Source organism: Bombina bombina, chromosome 4 (assembly GCF_027579735.1).
Source record: "Bombina bombina isolate aBomBom1 chromosome 4, aBomBom1.pri, whole genome shotgun sequence".
Taxonomy (NCBI): domain Eukaryota; kingdom Metazoa; phylum Chordata; class Amphibia; order Anura; family Bombinatoridae; genus Bombina; species Bombina bombina.
Window position 1 is genome coordinate 1,119,441,795 of NC_069502.1, and position 17,777 is coordinate 1,119,459,571.

The 17,777-nt window shown below is 41.1% G+C and overlaps 1 protein-coding gene across 2 annotated transcripts in view; it reads left to right on the forward strand.

Moving 5' to 3' along the window:
* The window catches only part of VASH2 (vasohibin 2), a 190,673-nt gene that overhangs the window by 111,181 nt on the left and 61,715 nt on the right, over positions 1-17,777 (forward strand). For both annotated transcript variants that reach the window (XM_053712470.1, XM_053712469.1), the window contains exon 6: positions 5,916-6,297. In XM_053712470.1, the coding sequence (XP_053568445.1) occupies positions 5,916-6,297 (382 nt within the window). The remainder of the gene's footprint in view (positions 1-5,915; positions 6,298-17,777) is intronic.

A 17,777-nucleotide genomic window follows, 5' to 3' on the forward strand; every position in this document is an offset into this window, starting at 1 on the left:
GGTTACGGGGAAAATTTATCACAAGTTGTGGAAGGTTTATCTTTACTAGTGTTCAGCGAGGGGGTTCCCCTGGCATTCGTTACGGATTCCTCCTATTCTTCAGGAAGGGCTAGATAAAGGTTTATTTACCAGTTCCATAAAGTGAGAGGTTTCTGCCCTTTGGGTGTTGTTACATTGGAAATTAGCTTGGCTTCCTGATATTCAATCCTTTATTCAGGCTCTTATTAGAATTAGACCATCTATCTGGTCTTTATTACCTCCTTGGAATCTTAATTTGGTCCTGAAGGTTCTTCAGGCTTCACCATTTGAGCCGACATTAAGCTCCTGTCTTGGAAGGTCCTTTTCCTATTAGTCATCTCTTCAGCTAGAAGGGTCTCAGAATTGTCAGCTTTGTAATGCAACTCTACTTACTTGTTTTTTCACCAGGATAAGGCAGTTTTACGCACTGTTCATGGCTTTATACTGAAGGTATTTTTATCAGACATTAATCAGGAGATTGTTGTCCCTTCTCTATTTCCTAATCCCAAGTCATCTTAGGAGAGGCTTCTCCATAACTTAGTGTCGTTAGAGTTTTGAAATTCTGTCTACAAGCTAGAAAGGAATTAAAGCAATCGTCTAGTCTCTTTGTTGTGTACTCAGGGACAAAAGTCTTCCTCTGTGACTGTCTACTTGTCATTTTGGTTACAGAGTCACATTCGTAAGGCTTACTTGGAGGCGGGTCCTCAAGGATTACAGCTCATTCTACCCGTTAAGAATGAGGCTTTTGAAAAAAAGATCTGCAGGGCTGCAACTTGGTCCTCCTTACATACTTTCACAAAATGTTATCGTTTTGATGTGTTTGCTGAGGCTGCTTTTGGGAGCAAGGTTTTGCAGGCAGTGGTAAATAGGTGCTTGCCTTCTTTCTCTCCCACCCTTTTTTTTGTGGACTGCTCAGTTTGGGTATTAGTTCCATAGAGTAAGGTTGTAGACTCTCACAACCATTCAAAATAATTTTCTATCAGTGGTGACAGTTCTAGTTTCACCTCTTTACCCCATTTAGCCTTCTCTTAAATGTAGCCACCAACTAGCAAGCGCTACTGAACCAAAAATGGTCCGGCTTATAAGCTTACATTTCTGCTTTTTAAAATAAAGATACCAAGAGAACAAAGAAAAATTGATAATAAGTGTAAATTAGAAAGTTGCTTAAAATTACATGCTCTTTTTAAATAATGAAAGAAAAAAATTGGGTTTCATACCCCTTTAAGCCTCTACATTTTAAACCACTACAGACAGCCTTTTATCACATGCTTTTTTTATTAGCTTTTCATAACAAGAGAGTTGTGCATAAAATAGCACTAATTGGCTAAAATGCAAGTCAATAGACAATAAATAAATAGCCATGTGATAACGGGGCTATCAGAAGAGGCTTAGATACAAGGTAATCACAGAGATAAAAATAGTGTATATATATATATATATATATATATATATATCATTGTTGGTTGTGCAAAGCTGGGGAATGGGTAATAAAGAGATTATCTATCTTTTTAAACAATACATTTTTTGGAGTAGAGTGTCCCTTTAATTGCTGCCTGATCTCTGAGCTTATAAAGCATGTGATTTTGGTTTAGGTACAGTATATATGTGAGCCTGTGTCTGTGTGTGTATATATATATATATATATATATATATATGTTTGTATGCGTGTGTATGTATATATATATATATATATATATATATATATATATATGTGTGTGTGTGTGTATAAATATATATATGTGTGTGTATGTATGTGTGTATATATATATATATGTGTGTGTGTGTGTGTATGAATATTATCATTTTATTTTGATGGCATCACATCTAGAAAGGATTGGACACATAGACCTTAGACACATGTCCTGTTTATGGTTCTGTCTGTATCCGTATGAATCGCTGTATTTTGTCAACAAGTCACGTAATCATCTCAGCTTTGTGTTAGCTTTGCAGTCACGTTATTGGCAGGACGCTTTTGACAAACAAATACCTTTGTTAGATCAACAGACTAGAACTCCAGCTCTGAATGTCTCTAACTTCCAACTTAGAAAAACATCTTGATATCTTATATAGAGAAAAAATACGCTGCTTACTTGATTTTTCCTTTTTTTCTTATGGGATGTTGGGTAGCTTATAAATTGAAAAGTATTATAAATAAGCATAAAATGAAAAACGTGTTTATTCATTTAATCATAATTAAAGGGCCATAATGAAAAAAAAAAACACATTCTCTAATACATTGGAGCATATAATTTTAACAATAGTGATGCCCCAGCTCTGTGTTTAACCCCTTTGTGGGAGCTGCAGAACATTACCGGCCACTCAGCTGGGTCATGTGACTACCACTGCTGATTGGGTCAATGGAAGTTTCTACTTAGGTCCAGCAATGCTCTGCGGCTCCCGAGCAGTACTTTAAACGCTACAGTTAGAGCAGCCCCACCAAGCATAATACATTGCTGACCAGCCATTTTTTTACAATAATATGTATAAGACACTGATAGGGCTAAATGCCTTCCAGACCTGCCTGCACTGAACCATTAAAAGCCACTAGGTGGAGATGCTCTTATAGGAGAAAATGGGAAAGTGAAAAGGAAGTCAGAATTGGATAAAAATGTCTATGGACAAGCTTTCCCTGCTGTTATTTATTTGCCTAAACCTATTAGCATTCTATATAGGAACTGAAAACATTAAGATTAGGATAATAAAAAAAAATAAGAGACTGGCAAAACTTATTTTATTTTTGGGGAGCATTGTAAATGGTGGGGCAGAGCCCTTGTTGCCCATATGGACGAGCCTCTACTGGGTTAAAGGGACCGAAATGCCCACATTTTTATTACATAATTTGGATAGAACATACAATTTTAACAACTTTCAAATGTACTTTTATTAACAATTTTGCTTTGTTCTCTTTTTATCTTTTGTGGAAGAAACAGCATTACACTACTGGCAGGAAGCTGAACACATCTAGTTAGCCAATCACAAGAGACAAATGTATGCAGGCACCAATTACCAGCTCACTCCCACTAGTGTAGAATATGTGCGTATTCATTTTCAACAATGGATACAAAGAAAACAAAGCACATTTGAAAAAAGAAGTGATAGAAGTGATTTTAAAAGTGTATTAAATGACCAGCTTTATCTGATTCTTGCAAGTTTACTTTGGACTTTCCTATCCCTTTTAATAACTTCTCTATATGCGCCTGGCAGGAAGGAGTTAAGTAAGCCTTGAGAAGTGTGTATGAATTCTAGTAAGTTATAGCCTTTTAGTATTAGATGTGTTTTTTCAGATGTGCAGACATAAAATGTTAATACAGCACCATACAATTAAGTAGTTTAGTAGTCTATATACTGTGGTTTGTGACATTTGATGCTCAGACATTTTTCAACATTTTTCTTTAAGCTTTAAAGGGGTTTATTTTTTTTTTTAGAAACTCAGCAAAAAGTGCTCTCTTCAGCATACAAAGTATTTACTGCAGTTAGTTTAATCTCACATTAGAATATATACTGTGTAGGAATTTACTGACTGCACTATCCTTCCTGCTCTACATTCTTAATCAAACGGCACAATTATATTTAAAGGGACATTGTACAAAATATAGTGAAATGTTAGAGCAAATTGTAGCTCTCCAGATGCTTGGCACATAGGATATTATGTATTACAGTTTGACACGTCAATGTAGAGCATTTTATTCTCTGTCTTTAAAGGAACAGTCGACTCTATTTTTTTTATTGTTTAAAAGATAGATAATCCCTTTATTACCCACCCCCCAGTTTTGCATAACCAACACGGTTATATTAAATATACTTTTTACCTCTGTGATTACCTTGTATCTAAGCCTCTTTTGAAAGCCCCCTGATCACATGCTATTTATTTATTATCTATTGACTTGCATTTTAGCCAGTTAGTGCAGTGTCAGCCACAACTACACAGGAGAGAGCACAATGTTATCTATATGGCCCACATGTATTAGCAGTCTCTTGTTGGGAAAAGCAAATAAAAAAGCATGTGATAAGAAGCTGTCTGTAGTGGCTTAGAAACAGGCAGAAATTTAGAGGTTTAAATGTTATAAAGTACAGTTGTGCTCATAAGTTTACATACCCTGGCAGAATTTATGATTTATTGGCCATTTTTCAGACAATATGAATGATAACACAAAAACATTTATTTCACTCATGGTTAGTGTTTGGCTGAAGCCATTTATTATCAATCAAATGTGTTTTCTCTTTTTAAATCATAATGACAACAGAAACTACCCAAATGACCCTGATCAAAAGTTTACATACCCAGGTGATTTTGGCCTTTGATAACATACTGCATTCATCTTGCCATCAATTCTGACCAAATTTCCTGTGCCTTTGTAGCTCACACATCCCCAAAACATCGGCGATCCACCTCCGTGTTTCACAGTAGGAATGGTGTGCCTTTCATCATATGCCTTGTTGACTCCTCTCCAAATGTAGCTTTTATGGTTGTGGCCAAAAAGCTCAATTTTGGTCTCATCACTCCAAATGACTTTGTGCCAGAAGGTTTGAGGCTTGTCTCTGTGCTGTTTGGTGTATTGTAAGCGGGATACTTTTTGGCATTTGCGTAGTAATGGCTTTCTTCTGGCGACTCCACCATGCAGCCCATCTTTCTTCAAGTGCTTCCTTATTGTGCATCTTGAAACAGCCACACCACATGTCCTGTATTTCACCTGAAGTTATTTGTGGGTTTGTCTTTGCATCCCGAACAATTTTCCTGGCAGTTATGGCTAAAATTTTACTTGGTCTACCTGACTGTGGTTTAGTTTCAACAGAACCCCTCATTTTCCACTTCTTTATTAGAGTTTGAACACGGCTGATTTGCATTCTCAATTTCTTGGATATCTTTTTATATCCCTTTCCTGTTTTATATAGTTCAACTACCTTTTCCCGCAGATCCTTTGACAATTCTTTTGCTTTCCCCATGACTCAGAATCCAGAAACGTCAGTGCAACACTGGATGAAAGATGCAAGAGTCTGTCAGAAGTCCAGAAACTCATTGACCTTTATACACACACTAATTACAAGCAAACAGATCACAGGTGAGGATGGTTACCTTTAATAGCCATTCAAACCCCTTTGTGTCAACTTGTGTGCATGTTATCAGGCCAAAATCACCAGGGTATTTAAACTTTTGATCAGGGTCATTTGGGTAGTTTCTGTTGTCATTATGATTTAAAAAGAGTAGACACAGTTGATTGATAATAAATGGCTTCAGCCAAACACTAACCATGAGTGAAAGAAAAGTTGTGTTATCATTCATATTCTCTGAAAAATGGCCAAGAAATCATAAATTCTGCCAGGGTATGTAAACTTATGAGCACAACTGTATATTAATACAACAATTTTGGTTGTGTAAAGGTGTTATCTATCTTTTTAAACAATAACCATTTTGGTGCTAACTGTCCCTTTAACCACCACTAAATATGGAATAAAACTAATTATACATTATTCTTGCATTTTTCCCCAAGTAAAATAATTATTTAAATATTTAATGGAATCTGTGGTTAGTGGGTTTATAGAGGTTACATGCAGTGGGTTAGGAGGAGTCTTTACAGATATTTAATTTGTTTACTTAATTTCAATACAAAATATTTTTTTGTTAATGAATTTCATCAAGAATGAATTAAGTGACTGACAAAAATTATTTGAAAAATTCTGGATGAATGACTCATCTGAAAGTAATTTTTCTTCTGTACACGTCAAATATATACTGTTATTTTCCATTGGTGCATATAACAAACATATTTAAGAACCGCTGTTTTTCATTCTGAGTTTGTGTTTATTTGCATATTTATGAGGTTTTCACTCAAAACGTTCATACACCATCACTATTCCACCTTTTCTTGGCTGTTTCCTCCCTAACTCTGTTTATTCAGATATCTAACAAATGGACAACCAGCTTTGGAGCGATTTCCCATAAGCTTTAAGACACAGTTCTCAGGGAACCACTTCCACCACGTTGTACTTGGAATTCACTGTAATGGACGCTATGGTACAGTAGGAATGAGCAGGAGGGCTGACCTCATGGACAAACCTATGACGTTTCGGACTCTAAGTGAACTGATCTTTGAATTTGAAGAATCTTACAAAAAGTATTTACATACCGTCAAAAAGGTTAAAATTGGCTTATATGTGCCACATGATCCTCACACCTTCCAACCTATTGAATGGAAATATTTAGTAATAAATATGGGGAAGATGATGCGTGCCGACATTAAGAAGGAGTTGGAAAAACACGCCAGAGATATGAGGATGAAGGTAAGTGTCCATAACAAACCTGGGGCTTTGTGCTTTGGATCTGTTCTTTGTTAGCGCATTTTGTGTTTCAGGCAGTGCTAAAATTCTTGATAAAAAGTGTAAAGGAAATGATAGAATTGTTACTTTTATTTTACAGTATAACTGGCTAGATTATAAGTGCAGCTCAAAGATGTGAACGGTAAGATGCATTACCATCGCTAGAGTGCAAGCCTGAACATCTCTATGTAAAAAAGAAAGATATTTTACCTCAAAAGTTCCTCAGTAGCCACATCCCATTGTAAAGGATTTCTAAGCAGCAAATCGGTATGTCTGTCCCAGGACAGCGAAAGGAGCGAGCATTAGTGCACACTCATCTTATTTCCCTATTCAGTTTAAGGAAGTTTACCATGAAATCTCATGAGAGTTAAGTCAAATCTCATGAGATCACAGTAAAAAAGTTAATGACCTCAGCACTGCTGATGCTGATTGGCTGCTGTTCATTTCTTCATATTTTTTTTACCTGCAGCTGAGCAACAGCTGAGTATAACTTTTTACACAGAACTTACTCTGCTGAGCTGAGGAGATTGTGAGGTAAAATATCTTCCTTTTTTACATAGAGATGCTCAGGTGATATTTTCCTGTCAGCTTTTTACAGTTATACTGCATCAGTTCTAAGTGATTTAGCATATGAGTATTATGTCCCTTTAAGCATAAAACACTTCACACATAGATACACATACATATGCGCAAACACACATACAGTGCCCTCTACTAATTGTGGCACCCTTGGTAAATATGAGCAAAGAAGGCTGTGAAAAATTTACTTTATTGTTTAAAGGGACACTGAACCCAAATTTTTTCTTTTGTGATTCAGATAGAGCATGCAATTTTAAGCAACTTTCTAATTTACTCCTATTATAAAATTTTCTTTATTCTCTAGGTATCTTTATTTGAAAAGCAAGAATGTACGTTTAGATGACGGCCCATTTTTTGGTGAACAACCTGGATAAATTCACCCACCAAATAAACAAGTGCTGTCCAGGTCTGAACTAAAAAATAGCTTAGATGCCTTTTTCTCCAACATAGGTGTGTCCGGTCCACGGCGTCATCCTTACTTGTGGGATATTCTCTTCCCCAACAGGAAATGGCAAAGAGCCCAGCAAAGCTGGTCACATGATCCCTCCTAGGCTCCGCCTACCCCAGTCATTCTCTTTGCCGTTGTACAGGCAACATCTCCACGGAGATGGCTTAGAGTTTTTTAGTGTTTAACTGTAGTTTTTATTATTCAATCAAGAGTTTGTTATTTTAAAATAGTGCTGGTATGTACTATTTACTCAGAAACAGAAAAGAGATGAAGATTTCTGTTTGTATGAGGAAAATGATTTTAGCACCGTAACTAAAATCCATGGCTGTTCCACACAGGACTGTTGAGAGCAATTAACTTCAGTTGGGGGAACAGTGTGCAGTCTCTTACTGCTTGAGGTATGACACATTCTAACAAGACGATGTAATGCTGGAAGCTGTCATTTTCCCTATGGGATCCGGTAAGCCATGTTTATTAAGATAGTAAATAAGGGCTTCACAAGGGCTTATTAAGACTGTAGACTTTTTCTGGGCTAAATCGATTCATTATTAACACATATTTAGCCTTGAGGAATCATTTATTCTGGGTATTTTGATATGATTATATCGGCAGGCACTGTTTTAGACACCTTATTCTTTAGGGGCTTTCCCTAATCATAGTCAGAGCCTCATTTTCGCGCCGGTATGGCGCACTTGTTTTTGAGGACAGCATGGCATGCAGCTGCATGTGTGTGGAGCTCTGATACATAGAAAAGTCTTTCTGAAGGCATCATTTGGTATCGTATTCCCCTTTGGGCTTGGTTGGGTCTCAGCAAAGCAGATTCCAGGGACTGTAAAGGGGTTAAATATAAAAACGGCTCCGGTTCCGTTATTTTAAGGGTTAAAGCTTCCAAATTTGGTGTGCAATACTTTTAAGGCTTTAAGACACTGTGGTGAAATTTTGGTGAATTTTGAACAATTCCTTCATACTTTTTCGCAATTGCAGTAATAAAGTGTGTTTAGTTTAAAATTTAAAGTGACAGTAACGGTTTTATTTTAAAACGTTTTTTGTGCTTTGTTATCAAGTTTATGCCTGTTTATCATGTCTGAACTACCAGATAGATTGTGTTCTGACTGTGGGGAAACCAAGGTTCCTTCTCATTTAACTATATGTATTTTATGTCATAAAAAAATTTAGTAAAAATGATGCCCAAGATGATTCCTCAAGTGAGGGGAGTAAGCATGGTACTGCATCATCCCCTCCTTCGTCTACACCAGTCTTGCCCATACAGGAGGCCCCTAGTACATCTAGTGCGCCAATACTCCTTACTATGCAACATTTAACGGCTGTAATGGATAATTCTATCAAAAACATTTTAGCCAATATGCCCACTTATCAGCGAAAGCGCGACTGCTCTGTTTTAGAAAATTCTGTAGAGCATGAGAACGCTGATGATATGGTTTCTGAAGGGCCCCTACACCAGTCTGAGGGGGCCAGGGAGGTTTTGTCTGAGGGAGAAATTTCAGATTCAGGAAACATTTCTCAACAAGCTGAACCTGATGTGATTACTTTTAAATTTAAGTTGGAACATCTCCGCGCTCTGCTTAAGGAGGTGTTATCCAATTTGGATGATTGTGATTATCTGGTCATTCCAGAACCACTATGTTAAATGGAAAAGTTCTTAGAGGCCCCGGGGCCCCCCGAAGCTTTTCCTATATCCAAGCGGGTGGCGTACATTGTTAGTAAAGAATGGGACAGGCCCGGTATACCTTTAGAACCTCCCCCCATATTTATAAAATTGTTTTCCTATAGTCGACCCCAGAAAGGACTGATGGCAGACAGTCCCCAAGGTCGAGGGGGGCGGTTTCTACTCTACACAAGCGCGCCACTATACCCATAGAAGATAGTTGTGCTTTCCAAGATCCTATGGATAAAAAATTAGAAGGTCTGCTAAAAAAGATGTTTGTTCAGCAAGGTTCCCTTCTACAACCAATTGCATGCATTGTCCCTGTCACTGCAGCCGCGTGTTTCTAGTTTGATGAGCTAGGAAAGGCGATTATTAGTAATTCTTCTTCTTATGAGGAGATTATGGACAGAATTCGTGCTCTTAAATTGGCTAATTCTTTCACCCTAGACGCCACCTTGCAATTGGCTAGGTTAGCGGCGAAAAAAATTCTGGGTTTGCTATTGTGGCGCAGAGCGCTTTGGTTAAAATCTTGGGCAGCGGATGCGTCTTCCAAGAACAAATTGCTTGACATTCCTTTCAAGGGGAAAACACTCTTTGGCCCTGACTTGAAAGAGATTATCTCTGATATCACTGGGGGCAAGGGCCACGCCCTTCCTCAGGATAGGTCTTTTCAAGACCAAAAATAAACCTAAGTTTCGTCCCTTTCGCAGAAACGGATCAGCCCCAAGGGCTACGTCCTCTAAGCAGGAAGGTAATACTTCTCAAGCCAATCCAGCCTGGAGACCTATGCAAGGCTGGAACAAAGGAAAGCAGGCCAGGAAACCTGCCACTGCTACCAAGACAGCATGAAATGCGGGCCCCCGATCCGGGACCGGATCTGGTGGGGGGCAGACTCTCTCTCTTCGCTCAGGCTTGGGCAAGAGATGTTCTGGATCCTTGGGCGCTAGAAATAGTCTCCCAAGGTTATTCTCTGGAGTTCAAGGGGCTTCCTCCAAGGGGGAGGTTCCACAGGTCTCAGTTGTCTTCAGACCACATAAGAAGACAGGCATTCTTACATTGGGTAGAAGACCTGCTAAAAATGGGAGTGATTCATCCTGTTCCATTAGGAGAACAAGGGATGGGGTTCTACTCCAATCTGTTCATAGTTCCCAAAAAAGAGGGAACGTTCAGACCAATCTTAGATCTCAAGATCTTGAACAAGTTTCTCAAGGTTCCATCGTTCAAGATGGAAACCATTCGAACACTTCTTCCTTCCATCCAGGAAGGTCAATTCATGACCAAGGTGGATTTCAAGGATGCGTATCTACATATTCCTATCCACAAGGAACATCATCGGTTCCTAAGGTTTGCATTCCTGGACAAGCATTTCCAGTTCGTGGCGTTTTCTTTCGGATTAGCCACTGCTCCTAGGATTTTCTCATAGGTACTAGGGTCCCTTCTGGCGGTGCTAAGACCAAGGGGCATTGCTGTAGTACCTTACTTGGACGACATTCTGATTCGAGCGTCGTCCCTTCCTCAAGTAAAGGCTCACACGGACATTGTCCTGGCCTTTCTCAGATCTCACGGATGGAAAGTGAACGTGGAAAAGAGTTCTCTATCTCCGTCAACGAGGGTTCCCTTCTTGGGAACTATAATAGACTCCTTAGAAATGAGGATTTTTCTGACAGAAGCCAGAAAAACAAAACTTCTAGACTCTTGTCGGATACTTCATTCCGTTCCTCTTCCTTCCATAGCGCAGTGCATGGAAGTGATAGGTTTGATGGTAGCGGCAATGGACATAGTTCCTTTTGTGCTCATTCATCTAAGACCATTACAACTGTTCATGCTCAGTCAGTGGAATGGGGACTATTCAGACTTGTCTCCGAAGATACAAGTAAATCAGAGGACCAGAGACTCATTCCGTTGGTGGCTGTCCCTGGACAACCTGTCACAAGGGATGACCTTCCGCAGACCAGAGTGGGTCATTGTCACGACCGACGCCAGTCTGATGGGCTGGGGCGCGGTCTGGGGATCCCTGAAAGCTCAGGGTCTTTGGTCTCGGGTAGAATCTCTTCTACCGATAAATATTCTGGAACTGAGAGCGATATTCAATGCTCTCAAAGCTTGGCCTCAGCTAGCGAGGGCCAAGTTCATACATCAACCATCAGGGGGGAACAAGGAGTTCCCTAGCGATGGAAGAAGTGACCAAAATCATTCTATGGGCGGAGTCTCACTCCTGCCACCTGTCTGCTATCCACATCCCAGGAGTGGAAAATTGGGAAGCGGATTTTCTGAGTCGTCAGACATTGCATCCGGGGGAGTGGGAACTCCATCCGGAAATCTTTGCCCAAGTCACTCAACCGTGGGGCATTCCAGACATGGATCTGATGGCCTCTCGTCAGAACTTCAGAGTTCCTTACTACGGGTACAGATCCAGGGATCCCAAGGCGGCTCTAGTGGATGCACTAGTAGCACCTTGGACCTTCAAACTAGCTTATGTGTTCCCGCCGTTTCCTCTCATCCCCAGGCTGGTAGCCAGGATCAATCAGGAGAGGGCGTCGGTGATTTTGATAGCTCCTGCGTGGCCACGCAGGACTTGGTATGCAGATCTGGTGAATATGTCATCGGCTCCACCATGGAAGCTACCTTTGAGACGAGACCTTCTTGTTCTAGGTCCGTTCGACCCACTCCAGCTGACTGCTTGGAGATTGAACGCTTGATCTTATCAAAGCGAGGGTTCTCAGATTCTGTTATTAATACTCTTGTTCAGGCCTGAAAGCCTGTAACCAGAAAAATTACCACATAATTTGGTATATCTGTTGGTGTGAATCTGCAGGATTCCCTTGGGACAAGGTTAAGATTCCTAAGAGTCTATCCTTCCTTCGAGAAGGATTGGAAAAAGGATTATCTGCAAGTTCCTTGATGGGACAGATTTCTGCCTTGTCTGTGTTACTTCACAAAAAGCTGGCAGCTGTGCCAGATGTTCTAGCCTTTGTTCAGGCTCTGGTTAGAATCAAGCCTGTTTACAAAATTTTGACTCCTCCTTGGAGTCTCAACCTAGTTCTTTCAGTTCTTCAGGGGGTTCCGTTTGAACCCTTACATTCCGTTGATATTAAGTTATTATCTTGGAAAGTTTTGTTTTTGGTTGCAATTTCTTCTGCTAGAAGAGTTTCAGAATTATCTGCTCTGCAGTGTTCTTCTCCTTATCTGGTGTTCCATGCAGATAAGGTGGTTTTGCGTACTAAACCTGGTTTTCTTCCAAAAGTTGTTTCTAACAAAAACATTAACCAGGAGATAGTTGTGCCTTCTTTGTGTCCTAATCCAGTTTCAAAGAAGGAACGTTTGTTGCACAACTTGGATGTAGTTCGTGCTCTCAAATTTTACTTAGCAGCTACTAAGGATTTCAGACAAACTTTGTCTTTGTTTGTTGTTTATTCTGGTAAACGGAGAGGTCAAAAAGCAACTTCTACCTCTCTCTCCTTCTGGATTAAAAGCATTATCCGATTGGCTTATGAGACTGCCGGACGGCAGCCTCCTGAAAGAATCACAGCTCACTCCACTAGGGCTGTGGCTTCCACATGGGCCTTCAAGAACGAGGCTTCTGTTGATCAGATATGTAAGGCAGCGACTTGGTCTTCACTGCACACTTTTTCTAAATTTTACAAATTTGATACTTTTGCTTCTTCTGAGGCTATTTTTGGGAGAAAGGTTTTGCAAGCCGTGGTGCCTTCCATTTAGGTGACCTGATTTGCTCCCTCCCTTCATCCGTGTCCTAAAGCTTTGGTATTGGTTCCCACAAGTAAGGATGACGCCGTGGACCGGACACACCTATGTTGGAGAAAACAGAATTTATGTTTACCTGATAAATTACTTTCTCCAACGGTGTGTCCGGTCCACGGCCCGCCCTGGTTTTTTTAATCAGGTCTGATAATTTATTTTCTTTAACTACAGTCACCACGGTAACATATGGTTTCTCCTATGCAAATATTCCTCCTTAACGTCGGTCGAATGACTGGGGTAGGCGGAGCCTAGGAGGGATCATGTGACCAGCTTTGCTGGGCTCTTTGCCATTTCCTGTTGGGGAAGAGAATATCCCACAAGTAAGGATGACGCCGTGGACCGGACACACCGTTGGAGAAAGTAATTTATCAGGTAAACATAAATTCTGTTTTTTTTCAAATAAAGATAGCAAGAGAACGAAGAAAAATTGATAATAGGAGTAAATTAGAAAGTTGCTTAAAATTGCATGCTCTATCACAAATGAAAAAATTTGAGTTCAGTGTCCCTTTAAAGGTAAACATTTCATAAGTCAAAATTTTAACTTGCAGGATTCAGATAGCGCATGTAATTTCTTCTATAAAGGTAAGACGAGTCCACGGATTCATCCTGTACTTGTGGGATATTATCCTTCCTAACAGGAAGGGGCAAAGAGCACCACAGCAGAGCTGTCTATATAGCTCCTCCCTTAGCTCCACCCCCCAGTCATTCTCTTTGCCTACTCTAAGTACTAGGAAGGGTAAAGTGAAAGAGGTGATAAAATATTAGTTTTTAATTTCTTCAAGCAAGAGTTTGTTATTTTAAATGGTACCGGTGTGTACTATTTACTCTCAGGCAGCAGATGGATGAAGACTGCTGCCTGGAGGATGATGATCTTAGCATTTGTAACTAAGATCCATTGCTGTTCCCACAGAGGCTGAGGAGTACAGGAAACTTCAGTGTGAGGAACGGTTTCATGCTATGCAGCAGTGAGGTATGTTCAGTCATATTTTTCTGGAGAGACTGTGTATTTCAGAAAGGCTGACATACCCAGGAGGGTAAGGGTAAGCAGTAATCCTAGAGCTAAAAGAAGGGCATTACTTAGCTTGCATATGGGGCCAATTACAAATAGGGTTGACACTGAATTGCAAATGTTTGTGAGCAAACGTTTTTTGATTTGGGAGTGCTTTAACGTTTTTGTGGGCAATAACGTTTTGGGCAAACTTTATTAAGGGCACACATGGCTTAACTTTTGGGTCTCAGAACCCACATGGCTAGTTATAACCGCTCTGGTGCGGTTCTTTAAGGCTGTGGAGACATCGAGTGAGATGGGCGGGGCCTATTTTCGCGCCTCAGATGCGCAGTTAGTTTTATCAGCAAGCAGCAAACTCTAACTCTTGAGGGCCCTGGTGTATGTTTTGGGCCAAATCAGAGATTTTACCCCACATTTTCGATCCCTGAGGGCAGGTAGGGCCATAGCAGGGCTGTGGCAAGGTGCTGAGAGTGTTTTTTTCCGGATCTGGGCCTATTTTCGATCCGGTTTGCAAATTAAGGGGTTAATTGTTAAAAATTTTTGTGATGCAATCTTAACTACCTATATTGTGTCTACATACAAAATTTTGAAAAATTTGGTGCATGTTTAGGCTGTTTTGCAGAACGTGTATGCTTTTTTTCTCTTAAAGGCGCAGTACCGTTTTTTAAGATTGTTATTTTTTTCACAAAATAAAGTGTTTTCATGCTTGTTTGTAGTCATTACTAGTCTGTTCAACATGTCTGACATTGAGGAAAGTCAATGTTCAATATGTTTAGAAGCTATTGTGGAACCTCCACTTAGAATGTGTCCCTCATGCACTGAAAGGTCAATAAATTGTAAAGAACATATTTTAGCTACTAAAAGTATGTCGCAGGATGATTCTCAGTCAGAAGAGAATCAGGTTTTGCCATCTAATTCTCCCCAAGTGTCACAACCGTTAACGCCCGCACAAGCAACGCCAAGTTCTTTTAGTGCGTCTAATTCTTTCACCCTGCAAGATATGGCCGCAGTTATGAATACTACCCTCACAGAGGTTTTATCTAAGCTGTCTGGGTTGCAGGGGAAGCGCAGTAGGTCTGGGGTGAGAATAAACGCTGAGCCCTCTGACGCTTTATTAGCCATATCCGATGTACCCTCACAATGTTCTGAAGTGAGGGATTTGCTGGCTGAGGGAGAGATTTCTGATTCAGGAAATATGTTCCCTCAGACAGATTCAGATATGACGGCTTTTAAATTTAAACTAGAACACGTCCGCTTATTGCTCAGGGAGGTTTTAGTGACTCTGGATGATTGTAACCCTATTGTAGTTCCAGAGAAATTGTGTAAAATGGACAGATTCCTAGAGGTTCCTGCCAACACTGATGTTTTTCCGGTCCCTAAGAGGATTTCGGAAATTGTTACTAAGGAGTGGGATAGACCAGGTATTCCGTTCGCTCCCCCTCCTACTTTTAAGAAAATGCTTCCCATATCTGACGCCGTGCGGGACTCGTGGCAGACGGTCCGTAAGGTGGAGGGAGCTATTTCTTCCCTGGCTAAGCGTACAACTATACCTATCGAGGACAGTTGTGCTTTCAAAGATCCTATGGATAAAAAATTAGAGGGTCTTCTGAAGAAAATATTTGTTCACCAAGGTTTTCTTCTCCAACCTATAGCGTGCATTGTTCCTGTAACTACTGCAGCGTCCTTTTGGTTCGAGGCTCTGGAAGAGGCTCTTCAGGTTGAGACCCCATTAGATGATATTCTGGATAGAATTAGGGCTCTCAAGCTAGCTAATTCTTTCATTACAGATGCCACTTTTCAATTGGCAAAATTAGCGGCGAAGAATTCAGGTTTTGCCATTTTAGCGCGTAGAGCGTTATGGCTTAAATCCTGGTCTGCTGATGTGTTATCAAAAGCTAAGCTTTTAGCCATCCCTTTCAAGGGTAAGACCCTATTCGGGCCTGAACTGAAAGAGATCATCTCAGACATCACTGGAGGGAAAAGCCATGCCCTTCCTCAGGATAAGACAAATAAGATGAGGACCAAAAAAGATAATTTTCACTCCTTTCGGAACTTCAAAGGTGGTCCCTCTCCCTCTTCCCCTGCCGCAAAGCAAGAGGGGAATTTTGCTCAATCCAAGTCAGTCTGGAGGCCTAATCAGACTTGGAACAAGGGTAAACAGGCTAAGAAGCCCGCTGTGGCCACCAAGACAGCATGAAGGGGTAGCCCCCGATCCAGGACCGGATCTAGTAGGGGGCAGACTTTCTCTCTTCGCTCAGGCTTGGGCAAGAGACATTCAGGACTCCTGGGCTTTAGAAATAGTAACCCAGGGGTATCTTCTAGATTTCAAAGATTCTCCCCCAAGGGGGAGATTCCATCTTTCTCAATTGTCTGTAAACCAGACAAAAAGTGAGGCGTTCTTATGCTGTGTAGGAGACCTATATACCATGGGAGTGATCTGCCCAGTTCCGAAAACAGAACAGGGGCAGGGGTTCTACTCCAATCTGTTTGTGGTTCCCAAAAAAAGAGGGAACCTTCAGACCAATTTTGGATCTCAAGATCCTAAACAAATTCCTCAGAGTCCCATCCTTCAAGATGGAGACCATTCAGACTATTTTGCCCATGATCCAGGAGGGTCAATATTTGACCACCGTGGACTTAAAGGATGCGTATCTACACATTCCTATCCACAAAGATCATCACCAGTTCCTCAGGTTCGCCTTTCTGGACAAGCATTACCAGTTTGTGGCTCTTCCCTTCGGGTTGGCCACAGCTCCCAGAATTTTCATAAAGGTGCTAGGGTCCCTTCTGGCGGTTCTAAGGCCGCGGGGCATAGCTGTGGCGCCTTATCTGGACGATATCTTAATCCATGCATTAACTTTCCAACTAGCCAAGTCTCACACGGGCATCGTGGTGGCTTTTCTAAGATCTCACGGGTGGAAGGTGAACATACAAAAGAGTTCACTTATCCCTCTCACAAGAGTTCCTTTCCTGGGAACTCTGATAGATTCAGTCAACATGAAAATTTTTCTGACGGAGGTCAGGAAATCAAAAAATCTATCCATCTGCCGAGCTCTTCATTCCATTCCTCGCCCATCAGTGGCTCAGTGTATGGAGGTAATCGGCTTAATGGTAGCGGCAATGGACATAGTTCCATTTGCTCGCTTGCATCTCCGACCACTGCAACTTTGCATGCTCAATAAGTGGAATGGGGATTATGCAGATTTATCTCCTCAGATAAATCTGGACCAAGAGACCAGAGACTCTCTTCTTTGGTGGTTGTCACAGGATCATCTGTCCAAGGGAATGTGTTTCCGCAGGCCAGCGTGGGTCATAGTGACGACGGACGCCAGCCTATTGGGCTGGGGTGCAGTCTGGAATTCCCTGAAAGCACAGGGATTGTGGACTAAGGAGGAGGCTCTCCTCCCGATAAATATTCTAGAACTGAGAGCGATATTCAACGCGCTTCAGGCGTGGCCTCAGCCAGATTCATAAGATTCCAGTCGGACAATATCACGACTGTAGCATATATCAATCATCAGGGGGGGGACAAAGAGTTCTCTAGCGATGATAGAGGTTACCAAAATAATTCGATGGGCAGAGACTCACTCTTGCCATCTATCAGCAATCTATATCCCAGGAGTGGAAAACTGGGAAGCGGATTTTCTAAGTCGTCAGACTTTTCATCCGGGGGAGTGGGAACTCCATCCGGAGGTGTTTGCACAATTGATTCAGCAATGGGGCACACCAGAATTGGATCTGATGGCATCTCGTCAGAACGCCAAACTTCCTTATTACGGGTCCAGGTCAAGGGGTCCTAAGGCAGTACTGATAGATGCTCTAGCAGTACCCTGGTCATGCAACCTAGCTTATGTGTTTCCACCATTTCCTCTCCTTCCTCGTTTGATTGCCAGAATCAAACAGGAGAGAGCTTCAGTGATTTTGATCGCACCTGCGTGGCCACGCAGGACTTTGTATGCAGACCTGGTGGACATGTCATCTCT